The sequence below is a fragment of the Spodoptera frugiperda genome, chromosome 25 (assembly GCF_023101765.2).
Source record: "Spodoptera frugiperda isolate SF20-4 chromosome 25, AGI-APGP_CSIRO_Sfru_2.0, whole genome shotgun sequence".
Taxonomy (NCBI): Eukaryota; Metazoa; Arthropoda; class Insecta; order Lepidoptera; family Noctuidae; genus Spodoptera; species Spodoptera frugiperda.
In genome coordinates, this window is record NC_064236.1 from 14,568,589 (window position 1) to 14,588,486 (window position 19,898).

General features: G+C 35.9%; 1 protein-coding gene across 3 annotated transcripts in view; it reads left to right on the top strand.

The window, feature by feature from the left end:
* Positions 1-31: 31 nt before the first annotated feature.
* The window catches only part of LOC118261946 (inositol polyphosphate-4-phosphatase type I A), a 40,746-nt gene continuing 20,879 nt past the window's right edge, over positions 32-19,898 (top strand). For all 3 annotated transcript variants that reach the window (XM_050703948.1, XM_035573007.2, XM_035573016.2), the window contains exons 1-11: positions 32-410; positions 5,590-5,745; positions 6,531-6,722; positions 8,665-8,816; positions 9,789-9,950; positions 10,873-11,228; positions 11,813-12,003; positions 13,378-13,534; positions 14,115-14,305; positions 17,870-18,000; positions 18,626-19,048. In XM_050703948.1, the coding sequence (XP_050559905.1) occupies positions 293-410; positions 5,590-5,745; positions 6,531-6,722; positions 8,665-8,816; positions 9,789-9,950; positions 10,873-11,228; positions 11,813-12,003; positions 13,378-13,534; positions 14,115-14,305; positions 17,870-18,000; positions 18,626-19,048 (2,229 nt within the window). In that variant the 5' untranslated portion in view covers positions 32-292. The remainder of the gene's footprint in view (positions 411-5,589; positions 5,746-6,530; positions 6,723-8,664; positions 8,817-9,788; positions 9,951-10,872; positions 11,229-11,812; positions 12,004-13,377; positions 13,535-14,114; positions 14,306-17,869; positions 18,001-18,625; positions 19,049-19,898) is intronic.

Sequence of the window (19,898 nt, forward strand, 5' to 3'; positions counted from 1 at the left end):
CTTTATGTCCAGTTTTCTGTTATCTGTACTGTCTGTATCTTGGACTACCTAAAAGTCAAATCAGGGACAAAATTTTAGTCAATTCAGTAACTCGATTTTTATTTAAATTATGAATAATATGGTGACAAAATGTTGTAAAATTGTCTGTGCAAAGTATTGATAGTATCAGTGAGCCGCTAAGGCGCTTTCTTTGGTTATAATAAATTTAAATCTCTCAGTATTCTCATAGCCACCTTGCAGTGTTTAGTGGTTTTCAATTTTGAAATGATATTTTTGTACTAATAACATAAATATGAGATATAATAAACAAGAATTGGCTGCATTGGCATCTCAGACATCTCAGAATTTCGATCGGGAAGGCGTATTGGTACTTAAGGAGAGACAGGATGGGTTTTTCAGAAGATCAGAGGGTGAGTTCGTAATTATTCGTTATAACTAGTTAATTATTTATTATGAGTAAAGATTAATTAGAAAATATACCATAGGTAAACGTAGGAAAGTTCTTTATAATATAAAATATTCAGTAAAAGTAATCTTGTTGTCCTTATCTCTGACATTGATGATATTTGATGTTTTTGTACTATGTGACAATGTGTAATGTTATTGTATGAATTACACTGAATGGGTGATTTTCCGCGCTATACGTTGATATTAATTAACACAGTCTAGGTTACATATCGTTGAATATAATTATAATTATAAACAGCCCTTTCATTAGCTTTCATAATGATCATTGTATGTATAAGAACACCTTTCATTCTGTTCTTTGTGTTTTCCTTCAATGGGTCTTATCAGTTAGGCAATTTAGATAGTCATCTTTCCAATGAAATATGATTTCCATTCAGTTTTCTTCTGCTACATAATTATTAATGGCCTCTTTCACAATGTCATATTAGGATTTTCTTAGTCTTACTGACTGGTGCATACATAGATGCAAATTTTTTATTCCATGTATTTTCCTAAGGTTTACATTCTTGTACAGTTTGTATATTTAAGCAATTAATTTTTGCAACTTTATTGTACTTTCTAAGATTAGACACCACTAATAGTGATGGAAAACATTGTTATAAAACCTGGGTTTAGTATATCTGATTATAAGTTTGAAATTGCCAACCTATATCAGGCAAGCATGTTGATTAAAGCTCAAACCTTTTCCCTGTGAGAAGAGGCCTTTGATCACCAGTGGCCACTTATAGATGTATATGATGTATTTATACAATTTTATAGCTTTAAAGATTGGAAGTTAATGTTTCATTTAATACTTACCAACTAACCCATTATAATTATTAATATTTACTATCATAACGACCATGTGTTGCATAAACAAGGCCATGTTTGTCTAACTAGATACTTGTCTGTAAGAAACAACCCATGATGTGAACATCTGTTTTATTTCTATTGCATAAACAACATGTTTTTAACACAGACATGTAAAGTGTATTGTTTATTTTACTCTATACAAACTGGGCCATACTGATAACATTGTACCTTTTTGTGGTGTAACTTTAGGCTAGTGTAGATATTTTGATTAGTTAATATGATTATACTAATTACTGATGGCAACTTCACTTGGATTACTGCAGTAGAAAGTGGCTTGTATGTTATTCCAGACTATTATCTATCTCTGTTCTAAATTAAGCTCAGTTTTGTTTAGTAATTTTTTATCAAACAGTATCTAACATACACTAGTTATTTCAGTAGCGATCCCAATCATCATCATCCTATAAGTGGCTACTGCTGACCAAAGGCGCTTCTCACATGAAGAAGGTTTGAGCATTATTCACCACTCTTGCTAAATGCGGGTTGGATATTTCAAACTTATAGTTAGAAAATATAAGTCTAGGTTTCTTAACTAGCTATGTTTTCCTTCCACGGTTTGTCAGTCTGTCTAAATAATATTATAAATCATATAAAGTCATCATGTAGGTAACTCGGACAATGGTCACATTGGTATTTGGTGTTGGCAGTTTTTAAAACCACACCCTCTTACATGAGAAGTGTGCGACTAATTATAACTATGGGTCACTACAACTATCTGCGATGCAATGCGTGATCACAGTATGAGACATTATTGAAATTGTAACTGCAAGAATGGTTTATCATCATGACATCCTCATAACGGATGTTATGCATAATATTTTAAATCATGACGGATTATGTAGTTTATGACACCTAAACCATATTATAGTATTTTTTCATTGTCTCCCAAAAATTCTACAGCAGAATAAGTTGTGTTACATTATTTTATTATTATTATCTTTAATATACATGCTTACACTTACTAATGTGATAACATCATACAAACACTTAAGTAATAATATCTTATAGTTATCTACAGTTCCTGATTGTTGGTACTCATACACAAAGATATCATCTACTTACACGAAATTATAATATTTAAAATGTTTTCTTCTAGAAATAATTAGATTTTGCAAAAGCCAATCACAATTTGTTAAGTGGTTGTCTTATTAAAAAAAACAAAATAAAAACAAAGATTCCAATAATATATCACAAATTTTGTTTTTCCTGCTACTTGTAAAACCAGATTGAGTTGAGATCATAATGTTTTTATCTGTTTTATAAAACTTGAATAAGATCTAAGCTCAATGAATTAACTTTATACATATTATATTAAAATAACGTAATAAATTCTATTTGTAAACCTATCTATGTAAGTATGTATGTAGCTTTAGTTGCATATTTATATAAAATTTTATGTACATACATACATAATAAAGAGGCTTGTTTAGAATAGAAACGTGAATAGATACTTAACATTATTGATGTCATAAGTTGTTTAAAATAAATACGTGTTTGGTTTCTTATCCGTCTTATATCACCTGCGTTGGAGGAAAATAAACGTCTATTCGAAACTTGCGAATGTAATACTTATTTCGTAGCTTAACCTTTTGCCCGCTACGTCATGCCGGCGTTAAGAGAAAATTGGTGCTTAGTTTTTTAGACTTTGTACTTATAAGTTTTTGTCATCGTGTGAAATATAAAGAAAGTAGATCACTATTAATAAAATGAGTCAATAAGGAACGTAATAAGTACAAAAAATAAAAAAAAGCTTTATTTACATTTAAAAAATTGTCGAGGCTCGAGACTGGCAGGCTGGGGCTGGGCACTTTTCGGCTTGTCGTCTATACATGACTGGCGGTCAAAAGGTTAATATGTTTTTAGGGGTGGTCGCGTAGGAGGTAGATGCGCCTTGAGCGCTAGTTGATATAAATGACGGGAAAGTAATATCACATATCTTTGGGGGTGGAAAATGAAGTCGCTCGGGGCGCCAATCCTATAAATAGCAACGAAATATCTAAAACACGCGTTATTGCGTTGTTACTTGCTACCTACCCGATTTCTTTTTGCTTGCGACTTATAAATATAAAGCATTGCATAGTTGTATACCTACTAATCTCTAGTTAGTCTGGGATAGAAATAGATATTCATGTGTTGCTTTTTTACCAATAGATTTCAAAAATAGCCAAAAACTAGTTGAAGGCATAAAGTCTTGGTATTGCAACACGGAGTCTAGGTGATTAGGTACAGATACCTTTACAAGTACCAGTAGCCTTTACACAGTTAAACTATGTTTGTTCGAGAATGACTAGAATGATGAGAATCTTTCCAAGATTTTTTTGAGACCAGCCTGAGTGAAGCGTCGATAGAGATAAATCTCCGATGGCTCGTTGAAAGCCCGGCCTGAATTAATATCTTAGTGGAGCAGGTACTATGGAGCGACCTCAGCTCTTTTGTTCCTATCTAGGTCGTGCTAAGAATATCATGGTGCATATTTTATACCTGAGTCTTGGTAAACTTGCACAGATAGACCTATTCAATGAAGACAACGGAGATGGTAAAAATCTTCCTTCCTTCGTTCCTTTTGTCTGCGTAACACCCACATTTAGCTAGAAAGATTTTCCAACCCGAGACATCTTGTTTGACAGTCACGCTTGTGACCACTCGACTAACGAGAAATACACGGCTACATATCACACCTGTATAGCTTTCAACTTTTACGTCCATATTATGAGGATGATAAGTATTCCCATATTTAATCGGTTATAATATCCAGCAGGAAAAAGCTAATTAGTCACTACGTATTATAAATTATGATATTCGGTATTATTATATCCTGTTTGCACGCTGCGCGCTGTGTTACGTACATACATACATAGGTGCCTACCGTACTTACCTCTACCTACTCGGCTTGCAAACAGACCAAAACAAATTAACTATTATCAAAATATGATTACCGTCTATACTAGCAGTCTGGGACTTCGTCTGCGTGATCAAAAGCATAATAAATTACTACTGCACCTAAACTTGTTTTGCAATCACATTAGGTAGGTAGGTACCTTACTTACTGATCTATTGGCGAGAATCGTAAAAATATCCGTTCGATACTTCTAGAGCTGATCGCGTTCCACACATAACGACTACTTAAAGACAGACGCCAATAAGGACGTTTTTTGGTATAAGTGTCTACTCGTAAGTAACCTGTTCAGAAATGGGCGTGGACAATTGCATGTTTCCCATCAGGATTCAACGTTACGCTTCAATGTTTGACGTCATTGTGTACAATACATTACTTTTCTATTAAGTTAAGTAGTTATAAGTCTCACCGGTAACTCGCTAGCGAGTAAATCGGAGTTATGACTTCTCCCGCCTTGGGCGAGGCGAGAGGGAGCCCCGAGAACCTATAACATTGTCCACAGCTCCGGATCGGGCATGAGTCCTAGTCAAGTCAAGTCAAAGTCAAAATCATTTATTTTGAACGTCCTATTGGGCCTCATCAGTGGTGGATGTTAGGGCACATAAAAGTAACATAAGTTAGTAGACAGTGGATAGGACATTGTCGCGCTTTTACTATCCATGATTCATGGATAGTAAAAGCGCGACAGTTATATCCAGTTTTCAGTGAAAACATGTTTACATATATATATAGATAACATTACAGCTTACGCCAATACGTTATACAGCCAATAGAATAGTTAACGTTAAGACACAACTAAAAAAAAAAATACACCTAAATAGTAATTAAACATAGACAAAAAACATAATGTTGTATCAATCAGCCCGGTAAAAGGGTACTTAGTTAAGTCGCCAAACAACAGATGCCTTTTTAACGTATTCATTACTGTTCCGACTTGGTTTGCACACAAGAAAACTTTGTCAAAACTTGCAAAGTCGAAGTAGTTATATTAGCCGAAACTAAACACGCGAAGCCGGATTTGATTACCAGTTTGTTATTATTATGTAGTTTCCATCCATGGCCCGCACGTTTGCTAGCTCAGTGTGGCCTTAACTTCATAAGGTTATCTAAAGAAGTACCTATTGTTGTGCACTTGCCCTCAGTATGGTGACTCATAGCCAATATAATCATACTTTTATGGTTTCAATTTGTAACTTATCGTTAATAGAACTTGATAGATCAGACTTGTAAGTGTGTATAGATAGTGGTTGAACCTCTCTCAGGGTTAAGTTATCAAATACAAAGAAAAGAAAGATACTAATATAAATAGATCTAAAATATAAATAGTTACTATAAAACAGTAGATACTAAGTCGTTGGTCTATTGGGTTTCAGGTTGCTCAGTCCGGTGGTTCCGTCTCCGAGGTAACCTGCTGTTCTATTTGAAAGGACCAGAACCATGGTACGAGCCCATGGGAGTCATTGTACTAGGACATCATCAGATCAAAGTACAGCCTCAAGACGAAAATGGACATTGGCCCTTTCAGATCAGTAAGTATTTTGTAAATCTTAGATGAGATATAATATTGGTAACCATTCTCATTCTGCTTTAATTGTAATGCGAGTGAGAATTTCTGCAAAATCTACCTACAACTGTAGTTGGACATCAAGCAGATAATGTTACGTTTGGGTACAAAACACGAAAGTGGTGATTACCACAAAATTTTGCATTCTACCTATAAAACCTACGTAAGAGGTAATTGATGTGTTTTGGCTCGTGGGTTTAGTATAATCATGTCATTTATCGCAGTCTTTTTACGTACAAATCTGGCATTCATTCTATTCAGTCAACATAACAAGCGGAAACGTTGTTTCCCGAATAATCTAATTTAAACATTCGCATTTTATATTGACGCAAACAGTTGTTCTATAATTTACATAAATAGTCCCAAAAAATATATCTTTAGCATATATACATTTACAAATACAACATGTAAAATGCATGAAGAGTTCTAGACGTAAATAAGGAGTTAACTGATGGACAAGACTCTGCATACATATAAACATAAATTCAGGCCTTTGAGTAGACAGACACTAGTATTCCTCTCACTAAGATACTGACTTATTTCTTTAACTTCTATCACGTTCGTCGCAAGTGTACATCACTTGTTTAAGACTGCTAATTCAATATTAAAAAACTCTATATACGATACCCGCGGGAGAACTCCAAATGTATGTTACATTTTTCACAACTCTCTGTCATCATTACACTGTAGAAGAGTGCTCCTTTCCTAGCACTTTATACCTGACCTAAAGACGTTTCCATGTCATTACAGCTTGGGACAACGGCGTCTGCTACAAAATGGCCACATTCCACGAATCAGAGCGCACATTGTGGCTGAAGGCGATCGAGTTGGCGCCCTACGATAATGTTCAAGCACAAGCCAACGCGCTGAGGGAAAGACTGAATAAAATCAGGCCCAATTTAGATATAGCTACTTATAGACTGCAGAAAGGAATTGTGACTGGTAAGCACGTATAAAAATACGTGAAGATAGGTCTTTATTTTAATAAAAGTAAAATTTTACATACCATCTACCGTACTCACACTACACATACTAAACCTAGTCCTTAGTATTGTTTTCGATGCAAAATCGTTACTGAAGAATAGTTTAAGTAATCATTAAATGTCTCTGAATGCGGCAGTAACTGTGTGCACTGAAGGTTAAACGAAATCGCTGCTGCTAGAAGCTGTACCCTTAGTAGTTGCTTTGATTGGTTGGTTTATTAGAGCCGACCAATCAGAGCGCCGAACGCGCTCTCGATTCGATTACTTTAAACGTAAAGCAAACTCGTATTAAGGCTACAGGTTGCTTCTGGAAGACACTGGGGCAAGCCTATGTTCTGCAGCTGACGTTTTATTTGGCTAATATGAAGAAGTATTCAAGTATCCCGATTATGCTAAGATTTCTGTGTACCTCAATATAAGGGGGAACCAATTGCCGATCGAATCGATAAAGTGACAAAATCGCCAATGTTCGTAAGGCGAAACTTATACTTACGTTATTTCCACATGTTTATTGGATTTTAGTAGTTGTTGATAGCGTGAAACGTGAAGGGAATACTATTTATATAGCTCTTTAATTAAACAAGTTTTGCGTCTTACACAAGTGGTAATTAATTATTAGAATTGCTGCAATATTACTTGAGCCGGTCTATTAGGAGAAAAATGACACTGCCAAGCTGTTTCATTAAAATATATTATACGACGCCTCGGTAATTGCACATGTTCATTACATCAGAGTATGATCGTATCGTGCAAACCATATACCGTATACTATTTGTGTACCTAGATATATATAGAGAAATAATTGCCTGTAATGAAATTGTACATTGAATTAACAAAAACACGGATGTTCGAATAGACAGTGTCATGAAAACCTTTTGTCAGTAGTATTTAGAAAATGTTGATGGCATTTTTTCAATTTGGTTCATGTAATGCTAGGTCTATATTACAGTAATACGTGATTCAACAAACATTTCGATACCATTTTTACTTTTATCTAAAAAAAAACAAACGTAGTAGGTTTTTTAGCACAAGGATGTAGCAGAAGACTAATATTTTGTTTTATAATAATTATGCATTAGATAGAAATAAATGAAATGAATAAAGTAAACATAACATACACGACTCAGTGGAGTCGTGTATAAGTAGTGTACTTAAAATAGTATAATTTTAAGGAATTTTCGTGAAATAAGCGATTGACGAAGCCTTTGCGTTGACGCGCCATAGCCAAAAGTAACACAAAACTGACAATTACATTGCTATGTTCGCCCGTTTTTTATTCTAAAGCTAAAAGAGTACAATTTTAAAGAAATTGTGTGAAATAAGCGAGCGGTGAAGCCTTTGCGTTGATGAGACATCGCCAAATGTACCATGAAACCGACAAATATGTTCCCCTTTATTTTAAGTACAATTTTTTACGATATTAATACAGTAGAAGCTCTTTATTTGCGGGGTATGCGTTCCGTAAATATGCCGCGAATACAGAAACCGTGAATTTGGAATGGTAATTTGTATGGGGTTATAGGGGATACGTTCCTAGTTGACGAAATCAAGAAGCAAATAGTAGATAAAAAAAATGTTTAATTGAACTTTCTGATCATACAGATTGCCTGATGACAATATTATTATCAGTTTAGGTCACACTAGGTTTAGGCAGAAGTCACAATCTAGACGTAGTTGTAATAAGGTCTATTTTATTTTTTATCCTTCTACTGACGCGTTTACAAAGGATAGCGAAGTATTGTTTAGGTAAGCACCGATATTTCGATTCGATCCGCGAATAAAGAAATCTTAGACCGCGAATATAGGAATTGGATCGCATTATTCAATCCGCGAATAGTGAAAACGCGTATGAAGGAAGTGAATAAGGAGCTTCTACTGTATAGTATATTGTTCTTCAACAGATATGAACGAAGTGCCGCTGTGTGAGTTGGCACTCTCTTGCGACAATCTCCTATGTGACACGCACGGCCGACCGCCCTCGCCTCTCGTCGTTATCTACGTGAAGAACGATAAAGGACTCTGCATTAAATATGGAGCTACTGAGATTGTTGAGGTACGTCTATCTAAACATTTATTAATGGCATAAGTTATAAGATAGGGATGATGACGGGGTACGAAAATTCAAAATCTAATTAGTCCATCAGTTAAGTATTGAAGGAAAAAAATATGTGTCTAGTATTTAGACACATATTTTTTTATTTTGTTATATGTATCAGATAACAATATTTAGAAAAACTAATCAAAGTTTAGGACTGTGAGCAAATACGTCATATCTACGTATAAAATGTACCTAGAAGTGACGTTACGCAATATTTCAAATCGATATACCTTCGAAAGTGTTTTTCCGTAAGAAAATATAAAATACGTGTCTAATATTTTAAAATATTGGCCGTCTAGTAAGACGGACATTAAAATAAAAATTTGTTGTGTACGCTATTTATGTAAGTTGTAATTTTACATACGAGAACGTATTTCCAAGAACGTGATTTCCATGAAGGCAAATTCATTAAAATAAGTACTTTTAATTAAGATTATATTACATGCTGTTAATTAAAAGAGTAATAATAAAATTCGTGACACATATTTTTGCATATAACTTTACAGAACATAGATGTATGTGTTAATGTTTTGACTTTAATAATACGGTAGTTTTCGACTACCTAGTTTCGACTAGTCAATACTTTTGTCGAAATGTCAAAAAACGATATCTTTCTATGAATTTTGTCAATTTAAAAAAAAAATAGCTAGAATAGTTAATCAATTAATTATAATTGTCAAATGAATGAATGAAAGTACGATTATTTTTGGATATTTTATTGTATAGAAATGTTAAAATAATTTATTTTTAACCTAGGAATCTATCAAATTCTCATTTAACCTCTTGTATGCAAGGGCATAATGTGTTTTCTATTGTGTCTCATACCTTATATGAACATACACAAGAGAAAACACATTTTGTCTCCCGGCATACCACGGGTTAATATTTAGTTTACTCGTTCTACAAAATACATTTTGTACCTTCCAGACATGCAGTAACCCGTGCTTCTCGAAGACGATACTGTTTCGAGCCAGTGACGGCCTGACGGGATCTGCGTTGGTGCGCATAGTGGTGTACGATGTCAAGGAGCGGGTCTCTGAGACTATCGTGCCTATGGGGTACACTTCTATGCTGCTTAGCACTATACAGGTATGTAGGTCATTTTTTTATAACTTTCGTAAGACTTACTACATTAATTATTATGTTATCGGCTTACTCATCTAATTGTTTGATGAGGAACTCGATTAGTTTCAAGCCATGCAAGAGGCTGATATTAATGAATAGCAGTCCGCAACATATGATGCTGCGATTGTTGCACTGCGACTCATATGATAACATAATAATTAATTTAGTATGTCTCACGAAAGTTATAATAAATTTATACGTGTATAACTAACGGGTGTCCCAAAATTAACGCAAGATTTGAATTTGCCCCCATTTGTGCAATGAAGGGTTGGCAACCCTGAAAAAAAAGCAATGTGACAGCTAACAGTATAGGGTTATTAAAAATGGAGCGTTACACGATAGAACAACGTGTCTTCATTATTAAAAAATATTTTAAAGACATTTTCAGGTCGTGTTTTCTCTGTTTCGGGATCAAAACTTGGTCTTAGATCGTGTGATTTAACCCATTAGACTTCTTTTATGGGGTTATTTGAATCACAAGTATGTCAACAAGCCCTCCCACCCTTTCATTAAAGGAGGAGATTCAACGCTGCATCAACGAAATTCAGCCACATTTATGCAGAATGGTCATGGAAATTTCAACAAAGCCGTGTGAGGCCATTTGTCCGATGTGTTATTCCATATATAACCCTATCCTATGTACTTTACGAGTCAATAAAAATATAACTATCAAAAGACTAAAAACGGCGTTTTCTATTTAATTCAAATCTTGCGTTAATTTTGGGACACCCTATATATGAAATACTACATAAACTGTATAAAATACTACATAACTACAATATAATATACAAATACCTACTTATTATATAATATTGTGTGTGCGTGTAAGCATCCACTTTAAGAAAATGCTTTTTTCCCTAAAAGTATTTACTTCCCCATTTTGCAGGAGGCGCAAAGACTACGAGTGGCGCTCATCACACGTGACCAAAAGACAGTCGGCTTCGTTACTATTAACGGATGGAGTCTAGAACCTTCCTACATTGGCACTAGTCCAAGCCACACGAACGATAGAAACTGTGTAGACATACCTCACAAAGTACTCTGCCACCGACGTTCACAGTCGCTTCCACCTAGACTCGGGTTAAAGCTAAAGTTCCCTTCGTACGGCAGTCTTCTCAAGCAGAACTTTGTCAATAGTCACCAAGTCACGTACAGGTTCCACTCGGGCCTTGGCGGCGATATCACGGTACACGAAATCATGGCTGAACCAAAATTGTGTTTTACAATGCCGATACAATTGCTGTGAGTATAAAGAATGTTTTTTTTTTCGGTTTACTTATGATGAACAGTTAAGTTCATAAAAGTCATGTCATAATGTAGCTGACTGCAGGCAATGTATGCTAAGAAAATCAATGTTTTGACATCCTCGTTAGTCGAGTGGTCGTAATTGTGACTGCCGGACAAAATATTATTGGGCTTTTTTCGGTTTTTCGAAAATTTCTTAGTGGATATTTCCACTAAGAAATTTTGCCTATTGGCACACCCCCTGTTATATGGAAAACAAATGGTAAAAAGTGGGTGTACATGTACCTCTGCCTACCCCATCGGGCCTTCGGGGATAAAGGCGTGACATTGCATAAAATCAATGTTTTATTTAAAAAACAAATCATATTTTTAAATAAATTAATTTATTTCGAGTAAACATTATAGAATCTATTGAAACATAAAACGTAGTAATTCTGATCTTTTAATGTAGATTTCAGAAATACTAGCTAATAACCTGTTGAAATTTGATTTCGTGTACAAACTAAAAAAAAAATATGACTCATAGAAAGGAAAAATCTCCCAATACCAATTTCCTAAACCAACCTCGCACCATATTTCAGAGATATATACATTCAGAGGGAAAAAGAGTTGTTAGACGAACTTCTCTCAGTAGGAGAGATCTGCGGTCAATGGCAGACGCGGCAACTGGACCTGGTCAGCACACACGTATCAGTACTGAAGCACTACTGTCACTCGCGACGGTCTATGCTTAATATGGAGAACCAGCACTTCAAAGCCAGCAGCAGGAAGGGTAAGAAATGGTTTACTTTTATATAAGGTGATCTAAATCTATCTGCCTCGGTTTTAACGGGAGGTATTTTTTAAATACCACGGCGGTGGTTACCGTTGCCTATGTACGCTTGCAACACTTGGGGCAATACATGCACTTTGTTGACACTTAAGAAACCCATTTACTTCCTTCTTGAAGTACCCCACATTGTTGCCTACTGAGAAAACCTCGGCAGGGAGTTTATTTCACAATCGGAGGGACCGTGGGAGGAAATTCCTCTGAAACCGTATTTCACAATCGGAGGAACCGTGAGAGGAAATTCCTCTGAAACCGAACTGTACGGGACAGTTTGGGCTCCTTGTGTGAGCTTGAATTCCCTGTAGATGGCGAGCGGTGCGATGTTGGAAGGTAGTATTGTGCGGGGCACAGTCACAGCGGCATCGTTTGATACAAATGACAACAGTGTAGGAATGGTTGCCGTAATGCACCGAGTTCGTTCAAAACGCGCTCGTATTTGTGTACTAGGCACGGAAAGCAAAGTAGAGTCAACGTTTATTTAACTTCTTTATGTTTTCAAATTGAATTAACTGGTCAAGGGGTACGAAATTTCTTTACTATTTTAATCTTCAAACATTACACTATCTCCCATTAATGCCGAGGAAGATTTATAAAGGTAGTGAAAACAAAATTCTATGGAGGATGTATTACTCGTGTGAGAAGTGAAATAACAGAATAGAACATTTGATTTTTGCTAGTAAAAGATGAAAGAAATATGTAAACTGCTCTGATAACGACCGAATTATGTAAAGAGTGTAAATATATTTATAATTAATACATTTAAACATTTAGATTAATACATTTAAACATAGGTTAAATACAGTTGTTTGAATTATTACATACAGTGCAATACAGTGAGACCATCTATGTTTTGCGTTGAAGCGTACAAATTCATATAGTAAGTAGTTATGACATTTTAAAGAGACAAATTAAGAATACGATGATAGTTATTTTAAATACATAGCTATAAGAACAAACATTTGTATTGGAAATTAAACCCAAGTAAGCCATCATCGTCAGTGACCTTTTTCCCTAATACAGAATGTCACGTAGGGAACATAATATTATAGAATGTCACAATAAGCACAAAATTACATAAAATATCAAATGTCAGTTTTTTATCAGATTGGTCAGGTCGACAATTTCTCAGTAGTAACGTGCAGTCTGGTATCGTGCCCACTACAGGGCATTAGGCATACCCCTATTAAATGGGACTTATAACACAAATGGTGAAAAGTGGGTGTACATTGTACAGTAGCATTAAGTGCCGTAATGTGCACCTCTTCGGGGATAAAAGGCGTGAGAATGTATGTAAAGTAGCAACTTATTACATTATAGAAGATCCGAGCCTGGAATTCGCCCCCATCAACCTGCACTTGCAACGCATGTGGGTTCACAACGACACGCTGAACAAGACCGGCTTCCACGATATCGTCACCGTCGGAGCGTTCGCCACTCACACGCATAAAGCTGAACGCACCGGAGGATTGATCAGGTAAACTAGACGACTTCTTGAATAATGGGAGGAGGATTGTGTACATACACACAATCTCACAAACATTAATTTAGAGACTTTATTTTTTGACAACTCAAACAAGTATTGATTTGATTAATCAAAAATAATTCAGAATGTATAATGTGTATGTTTGTTACTGATTTACGTCAAAACGATTGGGATGAAATTTGGAGCAGGGGTAGATTGTGGTCTGGAAAAACGTATAGGACACGATTTATTCCACGGTAGCGCGGGCGAAGGTGCTGGCAGAAGGTAATTTTTCATAAATTCTTCTTACGACAAGCGCAGGGAGGATAGATGTTGTGACAAATATATTCTACTAGCTTCTGCCAGCTTCGCTCGCGTTCCCGTGGGATAAAAAGTTTCTAAAAACTCATACCCTGTCAGTATACCGAATTTCATGAAAATCCTTTCAGTACTTTCAGCGTAACAATGTGGAAAATCATTAAAACTAGGTATCAGTTAGGTAAGGAAAAACTGATACCACGTCCAATGTTTTTGCTTTCGTAAAACAACCAACCAACGTTATGTGCTATAAAGTTCACATTAAACATTCCAGGCTAGTACAACAAGTGAAGGATATAAACAGCACTAAGGCGGAGATGAACTCCATCACGAACAAGATACAGGCTGAGTACGATAACTTGGTGGCGGTGAGGAGACTCCGCGAGGGCATCTCCGAAGATATGGAGAAGATACTGATGCTGATGCAGGCCCAGCAGTATGGAGCCATCACTGCGGTTGTAGATGGTGAGTTGAGTTCAGTTGTAGATGCCTTGGTTACTTAGTGACTCACTTAATCTACCGATTAAATGTCGATTTTCATAATGTTGAATATTACCCTTGAACTTGTTATTTTATGTATACTACCCCTACACTTTTGTAAATATTCTTGAGAAATCTCTAGACATAATCAGTTTAGTCAGCGTTAGTTGAATCTATCTGGTTTTGAAATATTAGCATCCAGAAGGGTTTCTGTGTTATTATGTTTATTGCACATCATGTATTATACTGTTTTAATCTTCTGTGTTTGTCAATAAGAAAATATGGCAAATTCTTTATACAGAAAAATTATATAAGGCAACGTAAAATGGCGAACCAGTGTCTCAGCACTGTTGTAGTGTTCACTTATACAAATAATAATATGAAGTAGATTATTTAATATTTACATATAGATGTTATATAACACAAACAATAAATAGACGTATGACGATAAATAGGTATTGCAGGCAACTATAGTCCATATAAAATGTAATAAACACATGCCAGCGGGATACTGCTCTGGTTGCGGCATTGAGGCCATACTATCACTTCGGCGAGATGGTAACTGGTCGATTTTACCGAGCGTCTGAAACAGCAGCAACTTAGCACCACTTACTACATCTCTTCTTCCTTGAAGGCAGACTTGCAAGATGCTGACCTCGTCTACATAATTGATGGCACGCTTCAACAATGTCAATAATTCGTTTGTTCTGAGAGGTTTAGAACTCATAGTTACGTACACGGGCAGCGGCTGTGGCTGCGCAATTCGCGAATGAAATATTCGTTGGGAGCAGCATACACACGTCCGAACTCGATCGTGTATTCTTCCTCCTGGCTATTTTCCCAGTTTACTTGGGGTCAGCACTCCTAGTAATTCTGCGCCACACCGCACGGTTCCGGGTTGTCTATTCATTCGTGCTCGGAGAGATTGACCATGTCTAAATACAATAGACCCATTATCGATCAAATATCGCAATCGATATTTTTATTTAGAGATTATTGTTTTTTTTTATATGATATATTAAACTAAATAAGATTTACAAATATAGTTATTTAACTTTTTTTTTTCGTAACGTACTTGTTACTTTCCACAAAATGTTGAGAACAAATAGTTGAGTGTGTTGTTGGCATCCATTCAGCTTCTCGTCGTGTTCTAATTACTTGTTCCCATTTTTCAATTATTAATCCGTCTTTAGGAAATCTAAAACAAAACAGAAATTAATATTGAAAGTCAAATGTTGTTGATGTTGTGTTTACCTACTATGGATAATTATTAAATACCAGTGGTGAAAAACAATATTGTTGCCCTATATGGTCGTACGACCCCAATATCCTCTAGCATCGTTCGAACTGACAACACTGCTCGTTCTCTCTGTCACTCATACATGCAACACACTATTTGTCTCGTTCGTGTAGGTGACAAAGCAGCAACAAAGTGACAGTGACTTTTGAGTAAAATAAAATTTATGATTTTCCGTTTTAAATAGATTATAAGGTACTTACAAATGAAAAGACACACCCTTCTTGCATTTTACAGCCGGCCCAGTATAGGTATTGCACTTTCTGAACACACAACCAGGTATTTTTGTTTATTTTAATACACTAAAATTCCTCCTAGACGTACATTCGCGGCCTGAAGCAGAACGGACTGAGTTCAGTCAAGCTGATTAGCTTGTTTTTGTTTCGCCGCGCAGATGTCAGTATAACGTATCTACCTCAGATTATATATGATATGTTTTTAGGTAATTTTTTATTGTTTGGGTCCAGGTCATGGCTGGTCGTCCTCAGCCTCTCCTGTTCACCTTAATATTGAGTACCTTTTTGGTCATATGGTCCTCTTTTCTTCTCATTACGTGTCCGTACCAGCGCAAACGATTTTCTCTGAGCTTTTCGTGAATATATTCGTTTCGAATTCTATCAGTTCTAGTGACACCGCCACACCAGCGCAACATCTTCATTTCTGTGACGTGAATTCTCTGTTCATCTGATTTTCTCATAGGCCAGCACTCGGATCCATATAGTAGTGCTAGTCGCACAGCTCTTTTATATACATTGCCCTTGATTTTAATCGGCATTCTAGGGTCGCATAGTACGCCAGATAGATACCTCCATTTCAGCCAAGCTGTTTGGATTCTATTTTGTATATCTCTTTCTGTGCAGGCTTTAGGTGCTACAACGGAACCAAGATACTTAAACTCTTCGACTCTTTTGATAGGTATGATATGACTCTTGAATTAATGGAGATGGGATGGAGTCTGGGTTTTTGCCAGAGAAGTCGCAAAACATATACTCTGTCTTTTGTCTACTGATTCTCAGTCCTCTTCTTTCCAATGACTCCTGCCACATTATCAGATCTTCCTGTACTTCTTTCAACGATTCAGCTATTAAGACCACGTCGTCAGCGTACAACATTGACCAAGGTGCTGGTTTTTGTATGTCTGCGGTGATATAGTTCATTACGAGGTTGAAAAGAAGAGGACTCAGAGACGAGCCTTGATGAACGCCTACCTTGATCTCAAAAGGTGCGCTTGTCCCGGCTGGGCTTATCACTCTTGTTGTTACGTCATGGTACAGGTCTTTGAGAAGCTGAATATAGTGCTCCTGTACTAGTTGTGCTCGTAATGCTTGCCATATAAGCTCTCTCGGGACTCTGTCAAAGGCCTTTTCGAGATCGATGAAAATCAGATGAAGATCTTGCTTGCGAGACTTATACTTTTCCATTAGTATTTTCACGGAGTGAATCGCGTCTATCGTGCTAACGCCGCTGGTGAATCCGCACTGGTTAGATGTTATATTTGTTATTATTGTCAACCTTTTTACGAGAACGCATTCCCAGATCTTGATGGTGTGAGAAGTTAGTTTGATTCCTCTATAGTTCCCACAATCCGCGACATCTCCTTTATTTTTATAGAATGGTACCAGATTGCTGGATCTCCACATATCTGACAGTTTGGTTGATATTTGGATTTCGTTGAACAACTTTGTCAGCCATGCTACTCCGATATTGCCCAAACGTTTCCACAGTTCGGCTGGAATCTCGTCCGGTCCGGTAGCTTTCCTATTTTTAATTTTTTGAATAGCAGCTTTGACTTCATGAGGTGATATTACGTCAACAGGTACTTCGGGACATGGCGGTTCTTGTGGAAACTCCTCGTTAAGCAGTGTTTGGTAGTACATAATCTTGCCATCTCTTATTTATTTCTTTGTCCGTGGTTAATAATTGACCAGCATGATTTTTAATGTATTTGAAACGTTTGATATCTCTACTTCGATTATCACGGAGTTTTGCCAGTTTAAATATTTCCGCGTCTGTTTCTGCATTCTCTAATTGTTTGTAAAATTTGTCTTTAGCTAAAGCCCTCGTAGTCGCTACACATTTCTTGGCATTGTTCTTCATAAAGCTCTTAAAAGCTCTTTTCCTTTAGATGACATTTAACATTGTCATCCCACCAGCCAGGGTCTTTATTAATTCTCAGTTTGCCCTTAGAAGTACCTAAGGTTGTCTCGATCGTGCATCATGCTGCTATTAAATATTACATTTATACATTACAGGTATAAGAAGCAAAACGAAGAGCATATTAGCGCAGTGGGAACCGGCTGTGGTCGAGGAGTCACTATCTTATATCGGCTGGCCAAAGAACAGTAGCCCTAATGAAGGCGTTACAAACCACGAGACACAACAGGTATGTGTGAGAAATCTACAATAATTATTGGGAACTTGTAAATACGAAAGATTTGTAAAAACATCTTAATTTTTATTTTTTGTGGTATCTCTCGTTACATTTGGGTAATTTTTTCAGTTGAAAGATTTTTTGTTGGTTTTTTATTAAATCAAAATAAAAATAGTCGCTGTTTCATTAATTGACTGGACTATAAACTTAGTTCTCGAATTTTGAGAAGTATAGTTTTGATCTTATACTCTCATGCATACAAAATTCACAGAAAAGTAACATTTATCACTAACCCATAAAAATATAAAATTTTACTATCACCGGTGTTCATATGTATATTTTGTATATGTCGCAGTAAGATAAATAGAGCCGTAATAATCCCTAGGGATTTCATTATATATTGGACCATAGTTATATGAAAACAATTCCTTACTATCTCACTAAGAATATAGTTATTCTCAAACATTTTTGAAAAAATTAAAAAACAGTTGCCCCAATTTTGAGACAGATCCTTATACTTGATATTCTTATACTTTATACTTGATTAAGCTTAGTGAAATATAAATCTACCATATATAAATAAATGAAACAAAACTTTATTGGTTTTATCTTTAATGCAAAATATAAACATTTACAGACAATGTCAACAATAATGCGGTTAACAGAACAACTGAGCATGTTCGACGCGAACTCAGACTGCGACACGTTCGACGCCTCATCCAGTTCAAGTTCAAAGGAAACCTCCCCTACTGGGGAAACACCCACCCTTTCCTCAAGCGTACCAAACATATCTAACTACCCAAAAAAGAAGGTTGCAGAAACAGAATTACAATTCCACAATGACTATTTCAAGAATGAAATTGAGGAAAGGGATAGAGGTGGACTGAACCATTCCTTTCGATCTGTGAGGTTGTCCAAACCGAAGATAGATGGCCAGAGTCTGTCGTTTGATTACACTAAGCGACATGGCAGCTTGAGACATGATTTCAAGAGCTCCGCGTCGCTTGAACAAGTTTCGTACAGAAGTTTAGTCGATAGCCTAAGGAATGATAAGAAAAAGGTGGGTTACATTTTTTTATTAAGTATTTTGATGTATATTTTTGTGTAAGCATTGAATGGTTATGATAAGGTAATGTATTATTAATTGCGAACCATGTATTCATTATTCTATGACTGTATATATCTTGCGATATTGCTCTGCTAACAGTTTTGTAATGAAATGATCAAAACGCGATCTATTCGTAATGAAAGAAAGGGTTTTTTACAATATTGTTTGTTATTTGGCGATTTTTTGAAATAACGTTAGTTGTATATACAATACACGATATCAAAGTTATTCTATTAAGCCATGCGCTAATTTTGAATCACTGAATGTAAGTTAAAATAAAGTATCTACTTAAGCTTTCGCGACGAAATTTTCCATTTGCAAATGTAATAAGCGAATATAAGGTTAAATGATTTATCCTGAATGCCCTGTACTAAACGCATAACGAATGTTTGGTTTTACAAATTGAGTGTCAGCTATAATGTGCTCTGCATTGTATTATGTGGTATGCTAGCGTTGCGCACTGTGCTGATTTTCATTGTTTATGATGTATATTATGAATAATGAATAAATTAAAACGAAATAAAGTACCGTTAAGTATAGCCCGCTGGGGTAACTTTGACCCAAATTCTAAAACCAGAATCCAGAATAAAGCGTATATTATTTTTTCATCGGTCTTAAAGTTTAAGTCCAATACCTTGTAGGGTCAAAAAACCCGATCTTAATGTGGACCACTGCTTAAACAATTGTGCCTTAAGTGCGTGGTACGCGAAGAGACCTTGCGTGCTTGTGTAATTTAATGACTTTGATAACCAACTAAGATCGTAAGCAGCGCTTATTTAAATATAAATTGAACTTAGCATTT